A 23,812-nucleotide genomic window follows, 5' to 3' on the forward strand; every position below is an offset into this window, starting at 1 on the left:
TTACTCTTTATTTATTCACTATTACAATTTTCTTATAACTCAACTGATTATTTGTGTATTTGTTTCCTTAAATTCTTTGGTCAATCAAGAATGTTGGGGGCAAACAAGTCTCAGTAAGACTGAAACTCTAAGCTCAAGTTGTATTCTGCATTTGCACTTAAGCATATTTGTCTTCAGTAGGTTCAATGAGGTTTTGGTTTCTGTGCTTACGAATAAGTTCCCAAATCACCATTTGAAGTAAATCTATTCTTGTGTTTCACTAAAAAACACTGGTCCCTTGCAAGGAAAAGAAATTAACTCATTAACTGATTGTAATATTTTGTTTCTGGGAATTAGCTATGCCAAGTAGCTTGCTACTTCCTAAGTGTTGAAATCTCAGAAGTTCACTTTTAAATATGCTTGGGTATAATAAATCTGTTATTAAGGCTAATCATGTTTCTTTCTTCATGCTGAATTATATGGTTATAGGGTAATGTGGCATGGAAGTTAGCCCTTCAGCCCAACTTGATGCCAATCAAGATGCTCATATAAGCTAGTCCCATTTGGCCTATATTCCTCTAAACCTTCCTATCTATGTACCTGTCCAAAATGTCTTTGAAAAGTTATTGTACCTGCCTCAACCACTTTCTCCAGAGGTTTGTACCAAATACCTTTCCACCCCTTGCGTGAAGTTAGCATACATGAGATTCTACAGATGCTGGAAATCCAGAGTAACACATACACAATTCTGGAGTCACTCAGCAGCTCAGTCAGCATCTATGGAAAATAATACAGTGAATGTTTTTTGGAAACATACTGGAAAGTAAGAGGGAAGAAGCCAAAATAAGGTGGGGAGAGAGGAAGGAGTAAAAATTAGAAGGTGATGGGTGAAGCCAGATGGATGGGGGAGGTTGGATGAAGTGAGAAGCTGGGACGTGGTGGGTGGAAAAGGTAAAGGTCTGAAGAAGGAATCTGATAGAAGAGAGTGAACCATAAGAGAAAGGGTAGGAGGAGGAGCACCAGGTGGAGGTGGTAAGCAAGTAAGGAGAAAAGGTTCGAGGAGATGGGGAGGAGGAAAATTAACGGAAATTAGAAAAATTGTTCATGCCGTCAGGTTGGAGGTTATATAGATGGAGTATGGAGTATTTTATTACTCCTTCAACCTGAGAGTGGCCTCATCTTGGCAGAAGAGGAGGTCATCAACATGTATGTTGGAATGGGAGTGGGGATTGGGAATTGCTACATTATTTTTTATTGTTTATTATTTTTAACTGTAATGTTATAAATGTCACTGGCCTCTGGAGAGAAAACACAGTTGAAGACCAGAATTTACCATAATTTTTTCAGAAGCTTTTTATATGCCCTTAATGTTGTTAATCTGGAATTTCTGATGTTTTGTTAGCTGTTGACTATCTGCAACTCCTTAGTGAGGGTTAGAGTGAGCAGGTCAGCAATTAGCACTGATGTTATTAAAGATGGGGTACTACCCATTGGACCAGTGTCTGGCTGCACCTATGATCTAATCTTGCTTTGTGATTTCATCAGCTTATTGTTCTTCACTGATGGAATGGATAACATTCTGATATAGTGGCAGGCAATTCAGTTATCTCATTCTCTGGTTTCTTATCTGTGTTGGAGTGTGCTGGCTTTTTCCACATTATTAATTTACCACCCCACCCTTTCCCAAACCACTGACCTACACCCACCGCCATCAAACCCTTGCCATGCTCCTCATCCCTCTCCCTGCTCCCTTTTTTTCTTCCCTGATTGGAGAGGTAGGAATTGATAACTCAGTTCAAATTCTGATGAAGGGTCAATAAATTCAGAATTGTTATTGGTGTTGAGCATTAGAATTTAAATTAAAAAAAATCTTGTTAAAATATCTCTTATTGACCAAATTGTTGTCTTGGCTTCAAAGGCCACAGGAAGATAAAAATAATTTTTATTTGTATTGGGCTAGGCTGAAGAAACTTAAAGTTTTGGCTTTGACTCCAGTGTCTTGTCTAGCTAATAAAGAAGTTCAAATCTTTGGGAGCCTATCTCCGAAAGCAATCAGACAAGTTTCTTTTTCAGTAGTGCCTGGTATTGTGGTGATCCTTATAACAGCTGCTATGGAGTTATTACTTCTGTGTTGGACAAGATTGAGATGTATTTTCTGTGACAAACTGCACAGTGGACCATCCAGTAAGAGCCAATACTATTTTCTCTTCCTACTTCCTCTTCCATGAACATTATCACTCTAATGGTGCTTATTTGTGTGACTTCTTGTTAAATCTTTTGGTTCAAATCTTGAAGTGGAGATTTAGCATGTCAGTTCATGGCCTCCTCTACTGCCACAACAGGGCCACTCTCAGTTCGGAAGAATAGTGCCTCTCCATCTGGGTCACCTCCAACCTGATGGCTTGAGCATGGATTTTTATATACTGGTAATTTATTTCCCCCCTCTCTTTTTCCATTCCCCATTTTGGATCCCCTTTTACCCATTCTCTCCTTACCTGCCTATCACCACCTTCTGGTGCCCCTCCCTCTTCCCTTACTCCCATGGTCCACTCTCTTATTAACCTCGTAGCTTTTCACTTCATCTCCTTCCTTCTCACCTGGCTTTACCTTCTACTTTCCAGCTTGTAATCCTTCTCTTTCCCCCCCTTCCCCCACCACCACAACCACCTTATTCTGGCTTTACCCCCTTCCTCTCCAATCCTGATTAAGGGTTGTGGTTTGAAATATCGATTGTTTATTCCTCTTATCAGATGTTGCCTGACCTGCTGAATTCCTCCCAACATTACTCTGAATTTCCAGCATCTGCAGAATCTCATGCTCTTGATTGACTTGCCTTTTGGAATTTGAAAAGGCATATTTGACCCTGCAAATTTCTTTGGCAGAGAATGTATCATGATTGAGAATGGAAGTTTAAGGAAAAATAAGAGAAATTTCTGTGCAAGGCAAATTTGAACATTAAAGACGGGATCTTTTGTAAAGCAGAATTGTATTTTTATTGGGAGATGTTTGCCTTGGACTGCAGGATTAAATTTTAGGAAATGGATTGTTCACATGTCAAAGATAGAAATGCTATAATAATTGAAGAGGTTGAAGAAATAAACCAGTCTGAATGAAGATACAATTCGTAATTTGCTGAAACTCAAAACTATTTCAGCATTACATCTTCATGTGAGTTAGAATTTGATTTTGAAAAATGCATCATGTTATTTGGTGTAAGAAAGAATCTATACTATATCATTACAGTTGAAACAAAGTTAGAAACTTGGGCAGTGCCTGATAGAAGCATAAACACACCTGTTATTGCTATATCGGAAATCTAGTTTTACTGGTTAAAACCCATCATTAGATCAGTTTAGACAGATGGCAAGCCTGCACCTTTTGTTTTGACATTGCTTGGAAAATAAATGTTCATGTGTGGCTTTTCATCTTAAACTGAATTATTAATTGATTTTTTGGACATGCTGTGAAAGACATACCATTCTTAAAAGTTGGAATTTGAAGATTTCTTCAGGAAAAAGATGAGTGAAATATATATAGATGTACTGTAAAGTACCTGATTATCATAGACCAACGTTATGTATGTTCACTTTTGTGCTCTGTGTATACAGTCCCCGAGTTACGAATGTCTAACTTACGGACAGCTCGTACTTACGAACCGAGGAAGGAGAACGCCGTCCGCCATTTAAAGTCAGATTGCGACACTGTCCACCATTTTAAGTCGGATCGCGATGCTGTTCACCATTTTAAGTGTTTGCCGTTGACACTGTGTTGAATGTTTAACTTTGTATTCGGCTTAAATTTTTCTTAGTATGATTCACCCTGACACCTCCCATCTCCCCGTTCCGGTCGGCTGGTGGCGCAGTGAGATCAGTGCCGGGCTGGAGAACAGAGGTTCCTGAGTTCGATCCAGTGAGAGACCGCTCCTGTGCCAGGTTGATGTCGATCCAGTGACTCTTGTACCATCCATGCCGGGTTGATGTCGAGCTCGCAACTCGACCTTGTAAAAAAAACACTGCCACCTCCAGTTTAAATTCCCACACGGAATATTGTGGAGGATCAAATACCCAAACCCAGCACAGCCCCCACTTGTCCCATTCAACCTGTCGCACTGCGGTGGAGTTTAGGACCCGGGGAATTCAGTGCGGTGGTCCTTAGGATCCAGCGGACCTCGGGAGCTGGCAGATCTTGGGACCTGCCGCCCGCAGTGTTTCTGTTCTGAAGCGATTGCGATTGAACATAAAGTGGAAATAATAAAGCATTTGGAAAGAGGTGAAACGCCATCGGTCATTGGAAAAGCGTTAGGCTGCAGTCAGTCAACGATGGGAACAATCTTAAAGGATAAAGTGAGAATAATGGAGCATGTGAAAGGCCCTGCCCTGATGAAAGCTACAATTATTACAAAGCAATGCAGTGGTTTAACTATTGGAATACATACGTTTCTTAAGGGTTTTATATGCATAGAAAGATAAAATATATACTATATACTAAGACAAACGTTTGACTAACTGACACTAAATAATACCGGATGTACCTGTTCCGACTTACATACAAATCCGACTTAAAGACGGACTCAGGAACGGAACTCGTTTATAACCCAGGGACTGCCTGTACTTAATACATGGAAATACATAATTGCAAATAATAGAAGAAGAGGTGAAAAATGTCTGAAGTTGACATTTGGGGAGGTGCTGCTAATAGATGGCCAAATGTTACAGTAGAATAGAAACATAGAAAATAGGTGGAGGAGTAGGCCATTCGGCCTTTCGAGCCTGCACCGCCATTCAGTATGATCATGGCTGATCATCCAACTCAGAACCCTGTACCTGCTTTCTCTCCATACCCCCTGATCCCTTTAGCCACAAGGGCCATATCTAACTTCCTCTTAAATATAGCCAATGAACTGGCCTGAACTGTTTCCTGTGGCAGAGAATTCCACAGATTCACCACTCTCTGTGTGAAGTTTTTCCTCATCTCGGTCCTAAAAGGCTTCCCCTTTATCCTTAAACTGTGACTCCTCATTCTGGACTTCCCCAACATCGGAAACAATCTTCCTGCATCTAGCCTGTCCAATCCCTTTAGAATTTTATACGTTTCAATAAGATCCCCCCTCAATCTTCTAAATTCGAGTGAGTATAAGCCTAGTCGATCCAGTCTTTCTTCATATGAAGGTCCTGCCATCCCGGGAATCAATCTGGTGAACCTTCTCTGTACCCCCTCTATGGCAAGAATGTCTTTCCTCAGATTAGGGGACCAAAACTGCACACAATATTCTAGGTGCGGTCTCACCAAGGCCTTGTACAACTGCAGTAGAACCTCCCTGCTCCTGTACTCAAATCCTTTTGCTATGAATGCCAACATACCATTTGCCTTTTTCACCGCCTGCTGTACCTGCATGCCCACCTTCAATGACTGGTGTACAATGACACCCAGGTCTCGTTGCATCTCCCCTTTTCCTAATCGGCCACCGTTCAGATAATAATCTGTTTTCCTGTTCTTGCAACCAAAGTGGATAACCTCACATTTATTCATATTAAATTGCATCTGCCATGAATTTGCCCACTCACCTAACCTATCCAAGTCACCTTGCATCCTCTTAGCATCCTCCTCATAGCTAACACCGCCGCCCAGCTTCGTGTCATCCGCAAACTTGGAGATGCTGCATTTAATTCCCTTGTCTACATCATTAATATATATTGTAAACAGCTGGGGTTCCAGCACTGAGCCTTGCGGTGCCCTGCTAGTCACTGCCTGCCATTTTGAAAAGGTCCCGTTTACTCCCACTCTTTGCTTCCTGTCTGCCAACCAATTCTCTATCCACATCAATACCATACCCCCAATACCGTGTGCTTTAAGTTTGCACACTTATCTCCTGTGTGGGACATTGTCAAAAGCCTTTTGAAAATCTAAATATACCACATCCACTGGCTCTCCCCTATCCACTCTACTAGTTACATCTTCAAAAAATTCGATAAGATTCGTCAGACATGATTTTCCTTTCACAAATCCAAGCTGACTTTGTCCGATGATTTCACCTCTTTCCAAATGTGCTGTTATCACATCTTTGATAACCGACTCTAGCATTTTCCCCACCGCCGATGTCAGACTCACCGGTCTATAATTCCCCGGTTTCTCTCTCCCTCCTTTTTAAAAAGTGGGGTTACATTAGCCACCCTCCAATCCTCAGGAACTAATCCAGAATCTAAGGAGTTTTGAAAAATTATCACTAATGCATCCACTATTTCTTGGGCTACTTCCTTAAGCATTCTGGGATGCAGACCATCTGGCCCAGGGATTTATCTGCCTTTAATCCCTTCAATTTAACTAACACCACTCCCTACTAACATGTATTTCCCTCAGTTCCTCTATCTCACTAGACCCTCGGTCCCTTACTATTTCCAGAAGATTATTTATGTCCTCCTTAGTGAAGACAGAAACAAAGTAGTTATTCAATTGGTCTGCCATGTCCTTGTTCCCTACGATCAATTCACCTGTTTCTGACTGTAAGGGACCTACATTTGTCTTGACCAATCTTTTTCTTTTCACGTATCTATAAAAGCTTTTACAGTCAGTTTTTATGTTCCCTGCCAGCTTTCTCTCATAATCTTTTTTCCCCTTTCCTAATTAAGCCCTTTGTCCTCCTCTGCTGGTCTCTGAATTTCTCCCAATCCTCAGGTGTGCTGCTTTTTTTTTGCTAATTTATATGTTTCTTCTTTGGACTTGATACTATCCCTAATTCCCCTTGTCAGCCACGGGTGCACTACCTTCCCTGGTTTATTCTTTTGCCAAACTGGGATGAACAATTGTTGTAGTTCATCCATGCGATCTTTAAATGCTTGCCATTGCATATCCACAGTCAACCCTTTAAGTATCATTTGCCAGTCTATCTTAGCTAATTCACGTCTCATACCTTCAAAGTTACCCTTCTTTAAGTTCAGAACCTTTGTTTCTGAATTAACTATGTCACTCTCCATCTTAAAGAAGAATTCCACCATATTATGGTCACTCTTACCCAAGGGGCCTCGCACGACAAGATTGCTAACTAACCCTTCCTCATTGCTCAATACCCAAGCTAGAATGGCCTGCTCTCTAGTTGGTTCCTGGACATGTTGGTTCAGAAAATCATTCGGCATACATTCCAAGAAATCCTCTTCCTCAGCACCCTTACCAATTTGGTTCACCCAGTCTATATGTAGATTGAAGTCACCCATTATAACTACTGTTCCTTTATTGCACGCATTTATAATTTCTTGTTTAATGCCATCCCCAACCTCACTACTACTGTTAGGTGGCCTGTATACAACTCCCACCAGCATTTTCTGCCCCTTGGTGTTATGCAGCTCTACCCATATCGATTCCACATCCTCCAGGCTAATGTCCTTCCTTTCTATTGTGTTAATCTCCTCTGTAACCAGCAATGCTACCCCACCTCCTTTTCTTTCCTGTCTATCCCTCCTGAATATTGAATATCCCTGGATGTTGAGCTCCCATCCTTGGTCACCCTGGAGCCATGTCTCTGTGATCCCAACTATATCATATTCATTAATAACTATCTGCACATTCAATTCATCAATAAAATAAAATAAAATTCAATAAAACTTCTTTTCGTAATGTGATTCAAAGAAATAAATCCCAATTCTGAATGCAGGTTGTTGTTTGTGCAGAATGAATTTTGTTTGCCTTTATCATTGGAAAAGTTAACTGATCTGCAGAATCTGAAGATTTGCCACGACATGCAGAGAGTTGTGAAGAGCACATACAAAACCAGAGTTTCAAAAAAATGGGCAAAGATCTGGCAAATGAAATGCAATGTGGGAAAATGTGAAATTGTCTGTGAGTAAGGCAAAGTATATAACCTAAGTGATATATGAGAGTTCAGAGATGTATAGAACTTGGGGGGGGGTTTGAACGCGTCCTAGTACGTGATTTGCAAAAGGCTGGTATGGAAGTGCTGCATGTAATTTATGTATTTGCAAGGTAATGCAGGATACATGTCTAGCAGTTTTTTCAGTCCCACAATTATTGTAGTTTCTTTACTAAATCTCTGTCTTGAGAGCATCTTTTTTAATAAGATGTGCCTTTGCTGACCTATTTTAATTGAACTTCTGCCAATGTTGCTTCCTTATGTTAGCTGACATTGTTTCCTCTCCTCTCAACCTTTTCAAATCTACCATCAGCCTTCTTATATTCAACGATTTGCCCTGTTACATGATTGAAAATTCACCAATATATCCCAAATTTGACAGGTATTTATTTGTACTCAATCTGTCTTTAGTTTTTGTGCTTGACAGTGTCCTCCCCTGCTGGACCCACTCCACTATTGCCTAGTCGAATCAGAACTACTTTAACTACATTGTAACTACTGCTAAGTAGTTAAGAATGTGTTATCTGCAGTTGCTGCTTTTCTCATTCCTGCATCATTATTCCTGCTGTTTCTCCAGTATCTATCCTTGAAGCACCACTGTTATGTAGATTTGGTCTTGGCAAAATCTAAAAAGTGTCATTGTCATGTATATGTTGACAAAACATTCATTGCTTGTCAAACATTTGATACATGATGAATGGAAATTACCTCCAATTAAGCATTGAAAGTCTCCAGTCATAAAGTCTTCAGACCCCATCATAAACCTCAGTATTCTTCAAGCCACTGTACCTCTTCTGAAACCAGTGTGTAACTGAACTAGACTTGCCACATTTCATAAGACGTGCACATCTGCGACGTTGTTGAAGTAGCCCACTTCTTGATTAGTAACATCAACTGATTCTTGATCTGCTTATGTGATTGAAGCTCTCATTTTGACCTTATTACCTCCTGGACTTGACCAATTGCTTCCTTTGTAAAATTGTCTTGGCACTGGCTAACTTTGTATACAAAGTAAGTTGGCCAGTGCCAAGTTCTAGTTGAGCAAAACTACACTTTCAGAAATCATATTTTTGCTTTCAAATTTCTCCTGAGTTTTGTCCCATTTCTATAATATCCGCTCTTGGACTGCAGTTCTGGCCTCTGCCCACATGATCATTTACATTTAACCAATGTCTCAGGGCATGCATTTTGTTTGATAATTCACTTTCAAGGTGCTTTTTGAATGTCTTGCTATTTTGTTACATATTAAAATTACAAGCTGAGGGAAGGAAAATAGTGATGGATAGAAATGTTATAAAGTGATATACTCAAGTTTTGATTGATGTGGAAGGCACGATTTGGTCAAGTTGTGGAAACAACCTTGTGGAAAGCTGAACCAAAAAAAAGTTAAACTTTTTTATGTGGGGCTTCCGTTTGTTCACTACAGAATAGAATTTTGCTCTTTAACATTTGAAGTTAATAGTATAGGGATTTTGTACTGAAACTTTGCAACTTGTGTCAGTGCAGTGGATGGTGTAATCCATCAGAGGACTGTTTCAATTCTGAGATCTTGATTTGAATCTGATCCAAGCTGATGAGTCTTCATCAATTTGGGTGTATCTTGGGATAGTAGCATCAAAACTATTTCTATTTGTACTAATTGGCGATCTGTTTGGAGGTTCAGGGATGAAAAATCCATGTGAGGTGATAATTTTAAGTTTGGAGCTGAAGTATGTCATTAGAGAAGTGCTGAGGGAACACACTTTGCTTTTGAAGTGTCTGAAAGTTGGTGCTGGTTCAAAATGGAAAATTGTGTGATTTCTTTGTGCTGGAAGCACATTTAGTAAAAACTGGAATGAAGTTCAAAATTATTGGAGTATAATCTTTCATTCTAAGAATCTCCAAAGGAGAAATTTGATAGGATACTATCTGTTTTATCAGTATTTAGAAAACAATTGACTTTTATTGTAATTAAATCTAATATAAAATTTTCAAGAAAATAATTCAGTAAACCCTGAAGCAATACTAATACATTTGAGCACATTTCTAACTAACATTATTTTCTTTTGATAGTAATGGAAGAGCGAACAGGTACAAGTTCCTGGGGATCATCTGACCAGCCGAGTCCACCATATGAATCTTCAAGGGTAAGTTGCCTTCAATTTGAACATTTTTTCTTATAACATGCAATCCAGTGTTGGCATCAAATCAATTACTTTCATTGTATGTAATTTTATTGAGTTGTATTTAAATAACTTTTTCATTTTCTGGTATATCTATTAAATTCCAGTGATGTAAAAAACAAGTCAATTGATTGAACTTGTTAAGTTTATGAATTTATCTGTACTTGTTATTGCTAAGTTCAGTTTTTAAGGAACGTGAAAACAAATCCCCTGCCACTTTGTATTTCTCAGAATACTTGTCATTATTGAGGTTGTTCCTAAAAGTCTAGTCTTTATTCACTGAAACCCATACAAGCATGTGCAATTTAAGATTGGGGAAGCAACACGGAGTCTCATGATCTCAATAATCAATGCAAATATGTGCATCATGTGGGAGAGAACTATGCTTTCTTGCTTTTGAGCCTTTTTCCTCATTGGTTCTCGCTGTTGTAACTCTAGCTCGGATAGGCGAAAATGGAAAACCAAATGAGGAGAGATGTAAAGTTGGAAAGGGAATCTGACGTTTGTCAGTTCATATAATTTCTTATCAACACAAATTGTAAATTTGGAAGGGCAGAATTATATGCCTTATTGAATCTAGATTTTCATGAGAGGAAAATGTGATCTATTCTTGCTGGAGTTTGGAATGATGAGAAATGATCTCATGGTATCAAAACAAGATTCTTAACAACACTGACATAGGTTCTGTTTCCTAGCACTGCAGAGTCATGACAGTGAGACAATTTCAGAGTAAGGGAGTAGCTGTATAGTACTAAAATAAAGAGAAATTTATGGACTCCATGAATTGAAAATCTTTGTTCTACTTCCAGAGGTTTGTGATTGCTTATTCATGCTGAAATTTTGGAGGTTAATCACTGTGGCTGCATCCTGTTTTTGTTACTATATTTTGTTTGAGTTGACAACTATTTAATACCATTGGAAAAAATAGCCTGTTTTGGCAATTTTCTCCAAATGTATATTCTGCACATGTCTGTGTTTTTGTTAAGAACTTTCTTTAAAAAAAAATTTCTGAAGGTTTAAAAGCTAACATGGGAGCATTACATTTTGTGTGTTTGTCTGTACACTTCCCTTTTTATTACTAAATGTAGGCAAATAACTTTTTCTGTGATTGTCAGCTTTCAATGTGGTCTGTCCCTTTTTAGAGATGCTTCAGGTTTGTCAAGTTACCAAAGATGTTTGGACAGATTTAAAAATAGAATTGCCAATAGCTGGTTTTCCGGAGACGTCATCATCGAGAATGGCAGCTTAAGTCACTAGCTCCTCTGGAAAAACGCATATAAAGCCCCGCTAATCCATCAAATATAATATTTTTCAAAAAATATTTGAACTGAAAAGAGGGGCAAGAATGGGGAAAAGAAACGGAAATAAAAAAAAGCGACACTGCGGAGCCTGCGTCCGAGAGGAGTGCAGCGAGCGGCTCTCCTACCCGACCGTGTGCTAGCGAGGCGGCTGCTGGGCCTTGTTCAGACGAAGTGGCGAATATCTTCGAAATCCTGAAAGAGATAAGGGAGTTCCGGAAAGAAATAGAGCAGCAGCTCCGTGATATTAAGGCAGAGCTCGCCAGCGTTAATCAAAAAATAGCCGTGGCAGTGACTCGAATTGAGAAGGTGGAAGATCGGGTTCAAAACGTGGAACGGATACTGAGCAAGACAATAAAAATAATACATCACCAAGAAGGTAAACTGCTTGACCTGGAGGGAAGATCACGGCGGAAAAATATCAGAATCTACAGTGTTCCCGAAGGAGCGGAGGGCTCGTCTATGACGGAGTTTGTCAGAAAGTTACTGCGGGACGCACTGGATCTTCCCCCGGCTATGAAGCTGGAAATCGAAAGAGCCCACCACGCGTTAGTCCCAAAACCTACCCAGGATAGAAAGCCACGCTCAATAATAATTAAATTCCTTTGGTACAGCACCAAGGCAGAGATTCTACGAAGGGCCTGGGGTAAGAAGAGAGAATTTTTAGAGGATAAATTAATATATTTCGATCAAGATTACCCCCCCCCCCCCCGCGGTCCTCCAGAAACGCAAAGAATACTCTGAAGTAAAGCGAGTACTAAAGCAAAATAAGATCAGATTTCAAACTCCATACCCTGCTAAACTTGAGTGTTTTATGACAATGGGACGCGGTTGTACCAGACAGTGGAAGAGGCGACTACAGACATGAAGGCCAGAGGGTTGCCCGTCAGCATGACCAAAACAAGGGAAAGCCCGACTAAGGAATTATCCCGCTCCGCTTGGGAAATAATGCGAGAATCGAGAAGGCAGGAGACAGGAGGAGGCCAAGAGAAATATATCAGGAAGAGACTGGGAGTTTCCCAAAGACAGTCCTCACCCCCTTCAGAAGAGCAATAAGGTTTGGCTAACTTAAAAAATGTTGAGAAGCTAAACAGAAGCAAAAGTACACGATGCAACAATATGTTAATAAGATGCTTAAAAATGTAACCAAGACAAATACATGCTTAATAGAGCTCTTTAGAAAAGCATATAATTCAGATAATGGTAGTAGAATCATTTCAAGCATGTATAAGGGGTTGTCAAATCTTAAAACACATTCGACTTCATACATTAAAACAAAATGGGAGAAGGAAGGAGGGATAATTATATCTGAGGAAGAATGGACAACAATATGGAGATATCAATGGAAGTGTACCAGTTCACAGAAATGGAGGGAGTTTAGATGGAAAAACTTGATAAGATATTTTATTACACCCTCTCAGAAATCCCATTATGATAGTAATCTCCCTGTTTGTTGGAGAAATTGTGGAAATCAAAATGCAAATCATTATCATATTTTTTGGGACTGCCCTGTTATCAAAAACTATTGGAGGGGGATACACAATGCCTTACAAGACATCTTTAAATGTGAAATACTCTTAGAGAGTAAGACCATATATTTTGGATATATGCCTCAAGAATGGTTGAAAAGAGATAAATATTTAATGAATATACTGTTGGTGGCTGGTAAAAAGACTCTTACTAGGAAATGGTTATCACAGGAGAGCCCAACTTTAAATGTATGGATGGAAATTACAATGGACATTTACAAAATGGAGAAGATAACAGCATCTGTTAATCATAAGCTGGAACAATTTGATTCATACTGGGAAAAATGGTTTAACTACATAATGCCTCATAGGCCTGATTGTATTCTCACAAATCAATGAATCTGTTGTTTAAAAAAAAAATCATTCCCTACTTATACGTAGTTCTTTCCTTTTGTTTGTTTTTTCTTTCCACTCTTTTCTATAAGTGTATACCTCAGATAAATACTTTGTGGAGATTTGTGGTATATATGATTATATGATATATATGTACAATGTCTGAAATACATCTTATGGAAATGTTTGTTTGATGATGAACTTCAATAAAAAATATATTACAGAAAAAAAGAATTACCAATAGCTAGGCATGTATGATATTTGGAGCAAACGACATTGGATGTAATGAGAGCATGTGTATAAATGACAATATATACTTATTTTGGCTTTTCTATTAAAAGTCTTTCGGCTGAAGAGGCACATGTTCAAAAATAGAATCCTACAGCACTGGAACGAGCCATTTGACTCACAATGTTTTCCTGAACTAATTAAATTAGTGATCAAATGCCCAACTAAACTGATCACTTCTGCATACATAATGTCCATAACTGTACAACCTAAGAGCCTCTTTCGTACAGGTTTCCCCCGCTATCCGAAGGTAGAGCACATCCTATGAAACAGTTCGTAAGCTGGAATGTCGTAAAGTGAATAAGCAGTTACCATTTATTTATATGGGAAAAACTCATGAGTGTTCCCAGACCCAAAAAATAACCTACAAAATCATGCCAAATAACACATAAAACCTAAAATAACAACAACATATAGTAAAAGCAGGAATGATATGATAAATACACAGCAAAATATAAAGTAGAAATACTTTACTGCAATCACTGCAGCACTGTCTAGCGTAGCAAAAATCTCACTACATAGCGGAAGCAGTCTCTCCAGTAGCCTTTAAGCTATGAAGCTGCCAAATCGTACCAAATAATACATAAAAATACACAGCCTATATAAAGTAGAAATAATGTATGTAGAGTGTAGTCTCACTTACTGGAATCGGGAAGACAGCAATGGTGGTGTGTTAGGCTGAGTTGTCGGAGGTTGGGGTGTTCAGCAAATTTTTTCCAGTAAATTGAAGTTTCTTCACAGTTAAACGAATAACCACCTTCTGTAATTATTTTGTTCAGTTCTGTTTGGGTACTTTTCGGCAGCTTCAGTATCAGCTGAAGCACTCTCTCCAGTGAATTTTAAGCTATGGAGCTGCCTTTGCCTCAGAAACCGATCAAACCACCCATGACTCCCTTCAAGTTGCACTTTCGCAACACTTTCATCACCATCATCCAGTGCTTTCTGTTTCAGCTTATTAAAAAGACTGACTGATTTCTCCTTAAGTATAAGATAACTAAATGGAACACCACGCTTTATACACCCATCAATCCACTCAAGCAGCAGACTTTCCATTTTATCCATTAATGGATAATGACTAATAGAGACCACTTTGCTACGAGCAGAACCTACCTACAGTAACATTGGCAGTTTTCAAGATTCTTTCTCTCTGTGTATAAATAGTGCAAATGGTTCAATGCATGGACAATGTCCTTACTTTGTTCACCACAATCGCAACACTTAATTATGTCCAGTTTTACATTAAGTGTAACACCCTTATGAGCTCTTTTAGGCTTTTCCGATACCTTAGAACTCACCTCGCTAACAGTTGCACAAAATAAATCAACATAAAGCACAGATGCTCACAGGCATGTGTTTAAGCAATGGCAGCTAGAATGCAGTGCCGGGGGAGGAGCTTGGCAGCTCGGGGTGCGCGCTGCCTTTTTTCATAACAGTGAAACACCTTCTGTTAGCGAAAACAGGTAACTAATGTAGGTCTTTCATAACAGCGAGGTGTCATAAAGTGAACGTTCGAAAAACTGGGGCCAACTGTATTTGCTCTATTATACTGTATCATACTTGTATTTGTCTCCTTTACCACCCCTGGCAGTGCTTTCCACCATTGTTTTTATTAACTTGACCAATACATCTTATTTGAACTTAATCCCCCCACCCCCCACCTTCTTAAATGTATGTATGTGCTCTGGTATTAGACATTTCAACCCTGGGGAAAAAAGATACTGGCTGTGTACTCTGCCTATGCCTCTCTTAATCCTATAAACCTCTATCAGATCTCCCTTTGGCCTCCACTGCTCCAGAGAAAACAACCCAAGTCTGTCCAGCCTCTCCTTATCCAGGTAGCAGCATGGGAAACCTTTTCTGCGCACTCTTCAAAACTCCACATCCTCCTTGTATTGGGGGCAGGACCAAACAGAATTGAATGCAATACTCTAGATGCAGCCTGACTAGAATTTTATAATGCTGTAACTTCTCAACTTTTGAATGCAGTTCCTCAACTATTAGTTTTGCTACAACAAGTGTATGGGACATTGGAAAAAAAGTTGAATTTCCCCATGGGGATGAATAAAGTATCTATCTATCTATCTATCTATCTATTAAAGGCAAGCATGTAACCAAAATACACTGAGGTTTTAAATCTTGAGCCTCATGATGAGCATTTAGTCGTTTATAAACTATGGAGCAGTTGATGAATTGCCTTGCAGAAAATCAATTCTTTTTGCTCTTGCTTTTGGTCTATTTTCATTTTGATATAGAAACAGCCATGTGATGTTAACCTTGGTGGACGGCTATTAGTTTCAGGCCGTGGGAGCATCAGTGAGGTACCAGAGGACACAGCTCTAGCCTAACTGATCTGTGCATATCACAGAATATTTCCTTTGTCTATCACGTGTATCATTGATTCTGAAGTAGTTAAACTGAGGCAAAAAGTCACCTGGGAGTTATGATTATAAAAAAGATTACTTTAATGCAGTGCAGCAGAAGAACCTGTGACATGCATCCATAAGCAGTGATTTAACAGTTATTTTACCCAGCAGTCACTAACACTTTGGTTGATCTGATGGCACATAGCATAGATCATGTAGCCTGTCTTTGCCCTACCCTTGCTGCCTTGAATGTTTGCCTCCAGTTTAGGAGTGATGAATGTTCAGTGACTGCTGATCTAATAGTCCCAGAGGATTTTGGGTTTTAGGCTGGGGAAGTTGTCTTGAACCTTTTTTGTTAGCAAAAAGAAGCCCTATGTGCTGGCCTGTGGTTCTTGTATTCTGTATATTCTACCATGCGCATATTTTATTTTCAAACGAGAGAAAATATTCAGACGCTGGAAATCCAAAGCAACACATGCAAAATGCTGGAGGAACTCACAGACTAGGCAGTATCTGTGGAAAAGAATACAGGCGACAAATTTTGGGCTGAGACCACTCATTGGGACTGGAGAGAAAAAGTTGAGTCAAAATAAAGAAGGTGGGGGAGGGGATGAAGAAACATAAGGTGATGGTGAAAGTAAAGAACTGGGAAGTTGATTGGTGGAGGATAGTATTACAAAACTGAAGTCATCCAATTTGCAGCTATTGGCCTTTATGTCTCTTATGGCCAGGAGGGCGATCTTGCTCAAGTGGAAGGAGGCTGCTCTGCCTACTCATGTTCAATGGCTATCTGAAGTTACGTTGTGCCTTGATCTAGAGAAGATTCGTTGTTAGATTTCTGATTCTAAACATGATTTTCTAATGTTATGGAACTCAAATACCATGACTACTAAAAGCAAGCATTCTGTAAGCCGCCTTAACCACTTTCAAGGAGCTATGAACTTGGATCCTCAGATGTCTCAGCCCAGCAACACTGTTAAGGATCTTGCACTGTTTCCTAGCATTTGCCCTGCTGAGGTGCAACACCTCACATTCATCTGGGTTAAACTTCTCCCATATTTCTCAGTTCATATCTGCAGAGGTCAGCAGGAGATGCTCATGGAGAGAGCACTGTTTCAGATTCGCTCCATAACCTTTACCTTTTTTAACCTATGATCACCCTTATTTAACTTACTTTTACCTACACCAAAAGATTCTTGCTATTTTTTTGGACTTATCTTTAAGAGTCTATTGTGAATTTTGAAGAAATGAGTACAGAAATGGCTTTGAGATCTAAAGGGCGAGACCCTGGAAAAGATTCTAACGGGAACAGAAAGAAAAAAAAGACCGATCCTAAGCGCACTGAATTGACTTATGAAATGTTATTGGAGCTTTTAAATGAAAAATTTGAAGAACAACGACAAATTTTCAAACAAGATATAAAGGCTTTTCAGGATTATATGGATAAGACTGATTCAGTAGTTAACCAGCAGCAAGCCCTAATCGCAACTTTGCAAGAGGACGCTCGGAAGCGAGACTTGATAATCGAAAAACTGGAGCAGAAATTATCTTCGACGATTAAACAGGTGGAAACACTTAAAGCCAAGAGTGTCGACTTTGAAAATCGGTCCAGAAGACAGAACTTACGCATACTTGGTCTCCCGGAAGGTATCGAACAAGGGGACCCCTCGAAGTATTTTGCTCAACTTTTAAAGGATGGGTTCCCTTCTGTATTCCCAGACAGTCCTCCGTTACTTGATCGCGCCCACAGAATTATGCGCCGTTCATCAAGTTCTTCATCTAAACCACCGGTTGTAATTGTCCGATTTCATTATGTGCATGTCAAAGAGCAACTTATTCGTGTGGCTCGGCGTTTAGGGATGGTTAAATTTAAAGATTTCCAATTCCGATTAGTGGAGGATTTTAGCCCAGAAGTAATGAAGGCAAGGCTTTTTAAACCTCTGATGTCCGAATGTTATGAGAAAAATCTAAAACCTGCGCTCTTATACCCTGCGAAGCTCAGAATCTCACCTCCGAATGTACCACGGCATGTTTTTCTCTCCACATCTGAAGCTCGAAGCTTTCTGGATGAGCATTATTCTACTGCTTGACTCTCATTTTTAATAAATGAGTGATTTTGATTGTTACAAAACAGTTTTTGTTTCCAAAACCAGATTTTGTTTCTGGCTATTGGTGTAGGTTTACTCTATATTTTATATTCTAATTAAAGTTTTTTTTCAACGTACTAATCTTTTTATTTTACTTACTTTAACCACTGTACTTTATTTTTGGTCATTATTATTAATCCTTCGAAGGTGAATTTTTTTACTAAGATGGCGGTTTCTTTAAAATATTTCTTTTTTAAAATTTTTTATTTAATTGCGTTTTTAAGTAATTACAAGTGCGGAAAAAGTATATATTCCTTCCCCCGTCCCCTTAACCCTTCCCCCCTAACTTCCCTATATAAAAAAAGAGCAAGTAAGAAAGAAAAAAAAAAGAAAGAGTGCCTGGTTGTTGGAAGATCTCCACATGCTCCATGGAGTTCTTAATAACTTTAGTATATATATATTTATTTCTTTCCCCAAGTAACCAATTGTTTCATCTTCAGAGCACCTATATATTTAATCCTGTCTTTTGTAAATAAGGGCACCAAATTTTCAAAAATGTTTCATATTTATCTCTTAAATTATAAGTAATTTTTTCTAATGGAATACAGCCATAGATTTCTTTCTTCCAACAATCTATACTTAAATATGTATCTGATTTCCAAGTAACTGCAATAGCCTTTTTGGCTACTGCCAGTGCAATTTTTATGAATTCTTTCTGATATTTATTCAGTTTGAGTTTCGGTTTTATCCCTTCAATATCACCTAGTAAAAGTAATATTGGATTATGAGGAAGTTGTATTCCCGTAATTTGTTCCAGTAAAAGTCTTAAATTTGTCCAAAAAGGTTGAATTTTAGAACAAGACCATGTAGAATGTAAAAATGTACCAGTTTCTTGGTTACATCGGAAACACTGATCAGATAAACTTGGATTTAATTTATTTATTTTTTGTGGTGCAATATATAATTGATGTAGAAAGTTATATTGCACTAATCTTAACCGAACATTTATTGTATTTGTCATACTATCAAGACATAGTCTTGACCAATTTGTTTCTTCAGTTTTAATATTCAAATTACTTTCCCATTTTTGTCTTGACTTATGGACTCCTTGTTTAATTGCCTGTTTTTGAATCAAATTATACATACAAGATATAAATTTTTTAATATTTCCTTTTTGAATTAAAATTTCTATTTCATTAGAATAGAACTAGATAAAATAGGAGAAAACGTACCAGAAGATTTTATATATAAATGGGAATCTAAATGGATACAGGAAAAGAAAGAATCTCCTATATTAAAACATTTGATTGATTTATGGAATAAGATAAATGTTGATGATGAGACAAAAAAATCTTTATTAGCAAAGAGATCTTTAATTCAAAATAGACTTATTCCTTTTACAATGGACAATCAACTTTTATATAATTGGTTTCAAAAAGGGATTAAATACATAGGAGATTGTTTTGAAGGAGGTATATTAATGTCATTCGATCAATTAAAGAATAATTTATTTTGTTACTTTCAACTAAGGGCTTACATAAGAGAAAAACTAGGTCAAACAATGTTATTGCCGAAATCTAATGAAATAGAAATTTTAATTCAAAAAGGAAATATTAAAAAATTTATATCTAAAATATTTTTTTTGATTTCGCCATTTTTTTCTCTCTCGTCTTCTTCCTATAATGCATTTCTTATCACATTTTAAATTTTTTTGATTTGTTTGGGTTTTAACCCGATTTATAAGTTACTAGTGATTATATTCTTTTTGTTTTTTTTGTACTAGCAGTTATATTAAGAAGTTTGTTTTAGTATAGTGATCATTATTTTTTTTTGGAGTTTGGGTGGATCTTTTTTTCTTTTCTTTATATATGGAGTTGCCTTCTGCTGATATGGGGGTAGATTTAGTTTCATTTCTTTTTCTTCCCAGTCTTCTCCAGGCTTGGGAGGGGCTTTCTCTTCTTGGGTGGGGGATGGTTTTTTTTTCTAAATCTCTTGTTTTTTTTATCAGTTTTTTTTAGTTTTTTCATTTGGGCTGATTTTAAACTACTAAAATGTCCGCGATGTCGTCACTTCCGGGTCCGCCCCTTATTTTTGTTCCTCTTCCGGGTGCATGAGTTCATGATTTGGTTAACCCTTTATATACCAAAGGGTTAATTTCAGAAATATGGCTCAGACCATTAATTTTGTCTCTTGGAATACTAATGGCTTAAACCATCCGATTAAATGGAAAAAGATTTTCAAAGTATTCCAAAGACTGAATACACATATTATTTTTGTACAAGAAACTCATGTGAGGAAAGAGGACAATCAACGTTTTTTAGGTTTTGGAGGGGTCAACAGTACCATTCGAATTCGAATGCTAAAGTAAAGGGAGTTTCAATTTTTATTGACTCCTCTATTGCATTTGTCCAACACGATATTATTTCGGATCCGAATGGTAGATTTCTGTTAATTACTGGGTTACTTTTTAACAAAAAGGTTGCTATGGTTAATGTTTATGCTCCAAATGTGGATTATCCCGATTTTTTAAAAGTCCTTATTTACTTCTCTACCTAATCTAAATGAATATAGGTTAATAATGGGTGGTGACTTTAATTGTTGTTTAAATCCTTTGTTGGACAGATCTATATCTACTCAGACTTTACCTAATAAGTCAGCCTCTTATATTAATTTTTGACTGATAATGGAATTTTTGATATTTGGAGATTTCGGCATTCTAAGGACAAAGAGTTTTCATTTTTCTCACATGTTTATCATTCTTACTCGAGAATTGATTTTTTTTATTGACTCTTGTTTTATTCCATCGGTAATTGGTTGTAATTATGATATTATAGCCATCTCTGACCATGCTCCATTAAAACTTTCTATTAATTTTATGGATACAGCTTCTAGTGCTAGGCAATGGCGATTTGATTCTACCTTACTGCAAGATCTGGATTTCATTAAATTTATGAAGGAACAGATCGATTTCTTCTTTTCAACTAATTCCACGGATGATATTTCTTGCGGAACACTTTGGGACACTTTTAAAGCATATATACGTGGACCGATTATCTCCTGTTCTGTTGGTTTGAGAAAACGCATTAAGAAGGAAACTCTTTTATTGGTTGATAAAATTAAAGAGATTGACAAGAAATATTCGACTGCTCCTAGTAAGGAGCTTTACAAACAAAGTGTTGAACTTCAAATGGAACATAGTTTATTACTTACATCTTCAATTGAAAATCAATTAATGAAAACCAGATCTGATTTTTATATACATAGTGATAAATCGGGTAAATTGTTAAGCTAATCAATTGAAGAATGCTTTGGTTAAATGCCAAATTATTAAGATTCGTCAGCAGAATGGTGAATTGACAGTTAACCATGATGAGATAAACAAATCTTTTCAAGATTTTTATACATCCCTGTATCATTCTGAATTCCCTCATGATTATAATATCATGTATGATTTTCTTGGGAAATTGAATTTTCCAAAATTATCAGATGATCTTTCAATATTAGGAACTCCTATTACGGATGCAGAAATTAAAGGGGTTATTTCCTCTATGAATTCTGGGAAAGCACCAGGTCCAGATGGGTACACAGTAGAATTTTTAAAGTGTTTTTTCTCTACTCTTTCTCCTTGGTTATGCAGGGTTTTTGAAGAAGCAATTAGATTGGGTAATCTGCCACAATCTTTTTATAGAGCTTCCATTTCTTTAATATTGAAGAAAGATAAAGACCCTACTATCCTATAGACCAATATTGTTATTGAATGTAGATTCCAAGATCTTTTCCAAGTTACTGGCATCCAGGCTGGAGAAGGTATTACCTCAAATTATCTTGGAAAATCAAACTGGTTTTATTAAAAATCGCTATTCTTTTTTCAATGTTAAGAGATTATTGAATATTGTTTATACTCCTTCACATAGCACCTCAGAATGTGTCATTTCATTAGATGCGGAGAAAGCATTTGATAGAGTTGAATGGCCATACTTATTTACTGTGCTTAAGAAGTTTAATTTTAGTCTGACATTCATTTCCTGGATTAAACTGATATATCATACTCCAGTAGCCTCGGTTTTTACTAACAATCAAAGATCTCCCTTTTTTCGTTTATTTCGGGGTACTAGACAAGGCTGTCCTCTTAGTCCATTATTATTTGATATTGCTTTAGAACCCTTGGCAATTGCTATTAGAGAATCACCGAACATTTTTGGCATTACTCATGGGATGGATATACATAAGTTATCATTATATGCAGATGATTTATTATTATTCTGATCCTGAGAAATCCATTCCTGCAGTTATATCATTGTTGGCTCAATTTAGTAATTTTTCCGGGTATAAATTAAATCTTATTAAGAGTGAATTGTTTCCTTTAAATAGACTGGTTCCAATTTATGGAAATTTACCTTTTAAATTAGTAAATGACTCTTTTATATACTTAGGGATTAAAATCACAAAAAATTATAAGGAGTTATTTAAGGCTAATTTTTTACCCTTAATCTTTTTATTTATTTATTAAATTTTAAGAAAATTACAAAGAATAAATGTAATAATAAAATAGTAAGAAAGAGAAAAATAATATTAACCCTCCCCCTCCCTTTAACCCTCCCCCCCTTAACCCTTGTCTAAAGAAAGAAAAAAAAGAGAGAAAGATTGCCTGGATATCGGAGGATCCCCACATGCTCCATGGAGTTCAGAATAATTTTAATATTTATTTTTACTTTCCCCAATTACTTTATAATTTTATCTTCAAAGGACCTATGTATTTAATCCTATCTCTTGTAGGTATGGGAGCCAAATTTTCAAAAATATATCATATTCATTTCTTAGATCGTATGTAATTTTTTCAAGTGGAATACAACTATATATTTCATTATTCCGATGATCCATAGTTAAATATAAATCAGATTTCCAAGTAACTGCGATAACTTTTTTTGGCTACTGCCAATGCAATTTTTATAAATTTTTTCTGATACTTATTCAATTTAAGTTTCGGTATTGTCCCTTCAATGTCTCCTAATAAAAATAATATTGGACTATGTGGGAGTTGTACTCCAGTAATTTGTTCCAATAAAAGTCTTAGATTTACCCAAATTGATTGAATTTTAAAACAAGACCAAGTAGAATGTAAAGAAGTACCAATTTCTTGATTACATCGAAAACATTGGTCAGACATATTTGAATTTAATCTATTTATTTTCTGTGGTGTTATATATAATTGATGTAAAAAATTATATTGTACTAATCTAAGTCGAACATTTATTGTATTTATCATACTATCAGAACATAATCTTGACCAGCTTTTTCCATCAATTTTAATATTCAAATCAGATTCCCATTTTTGTCTTGATTTATGAATTCCTGATTTAATTGTCTGTTTTTGAATCAAATTGTACATACAGGATGTGAATTTTTTAGTTTTTCCTTTTTGAATTAATATTTCTATTTCACTAGGTTTTGGCATCAACATTGAGAAAACCCAGCTTTTCTCGTAAATAAGCCTTTAATTGAAAATAACAGAAAAGAGTTGTTTGATATTTTATATTTATTTTTTAATTGATCAAATGACATCAATATACCTCCTTCAAAACAATCACCTATATATTTAATCCCCTTTTGGAACCAATTTTGTAAAAGTTTATTATCCATTGTAAAAGGAATAAGCCTATTTTGAATTAAAGTTCTTTTTGCTAATAAAGATTTCTTTATCTCATCATCCATATTTACCTTATTCCATAAATCAATCAAGTGTCTTAATATAGGAGATTCTTTTTTCCCCGTATCCATTTAGATTCCCATTTATATATAAAATCTTCTGGTATGTTTTCTCCTATCTTATCTAATTCTATTCTAATCCATGCCGGTTTTTCTTCATCAAAAAAAGACGCAATAAATCTAAGTTGATTTGCTTTATAATAATT

The 23,812-nt window shown here is 37.0% G+C and overlaps 1 protein-coding gene across 3 annotated transcripts in view; it reads left to right on the forward strand.

Annotated features, from left to right (window-relative positions):
- tcf12 (transcription factor 12) overlaps positions 1–23,812 on the forward strand; it is a 345,003-nt gene that overhangs the window by 51,661 nt on the left and 269,530 nt on the right. For all 3 annotated transcript variants that reach the window (XM_073032902.1, XM_073032904.1, XM_073032903.1), the window contains exon 4: positions 9,893–9,966. In XM_073032902.1, the coding sequence (XP_072889003.1) occupies positions 9,893–9,966 (74 nt within the window). The remainder of the gene's footprint in view (positions 1–9,892; positions 9,967–23,812) is intronic.

Source organism: Hemitrygon akajei, chromosome 30 (assembly GCF_048418815.1).
Source record: "Hemitrygon akajei chromosome 30, sHemAka1.3, whole genome shotgun sequence".
NCBI lineage: Eukaryota > Metazoa > Chordata > Chondrichthyes > Myliobatiformes > Dasyatidae > Hemitrygon > Hemitrygon akajei.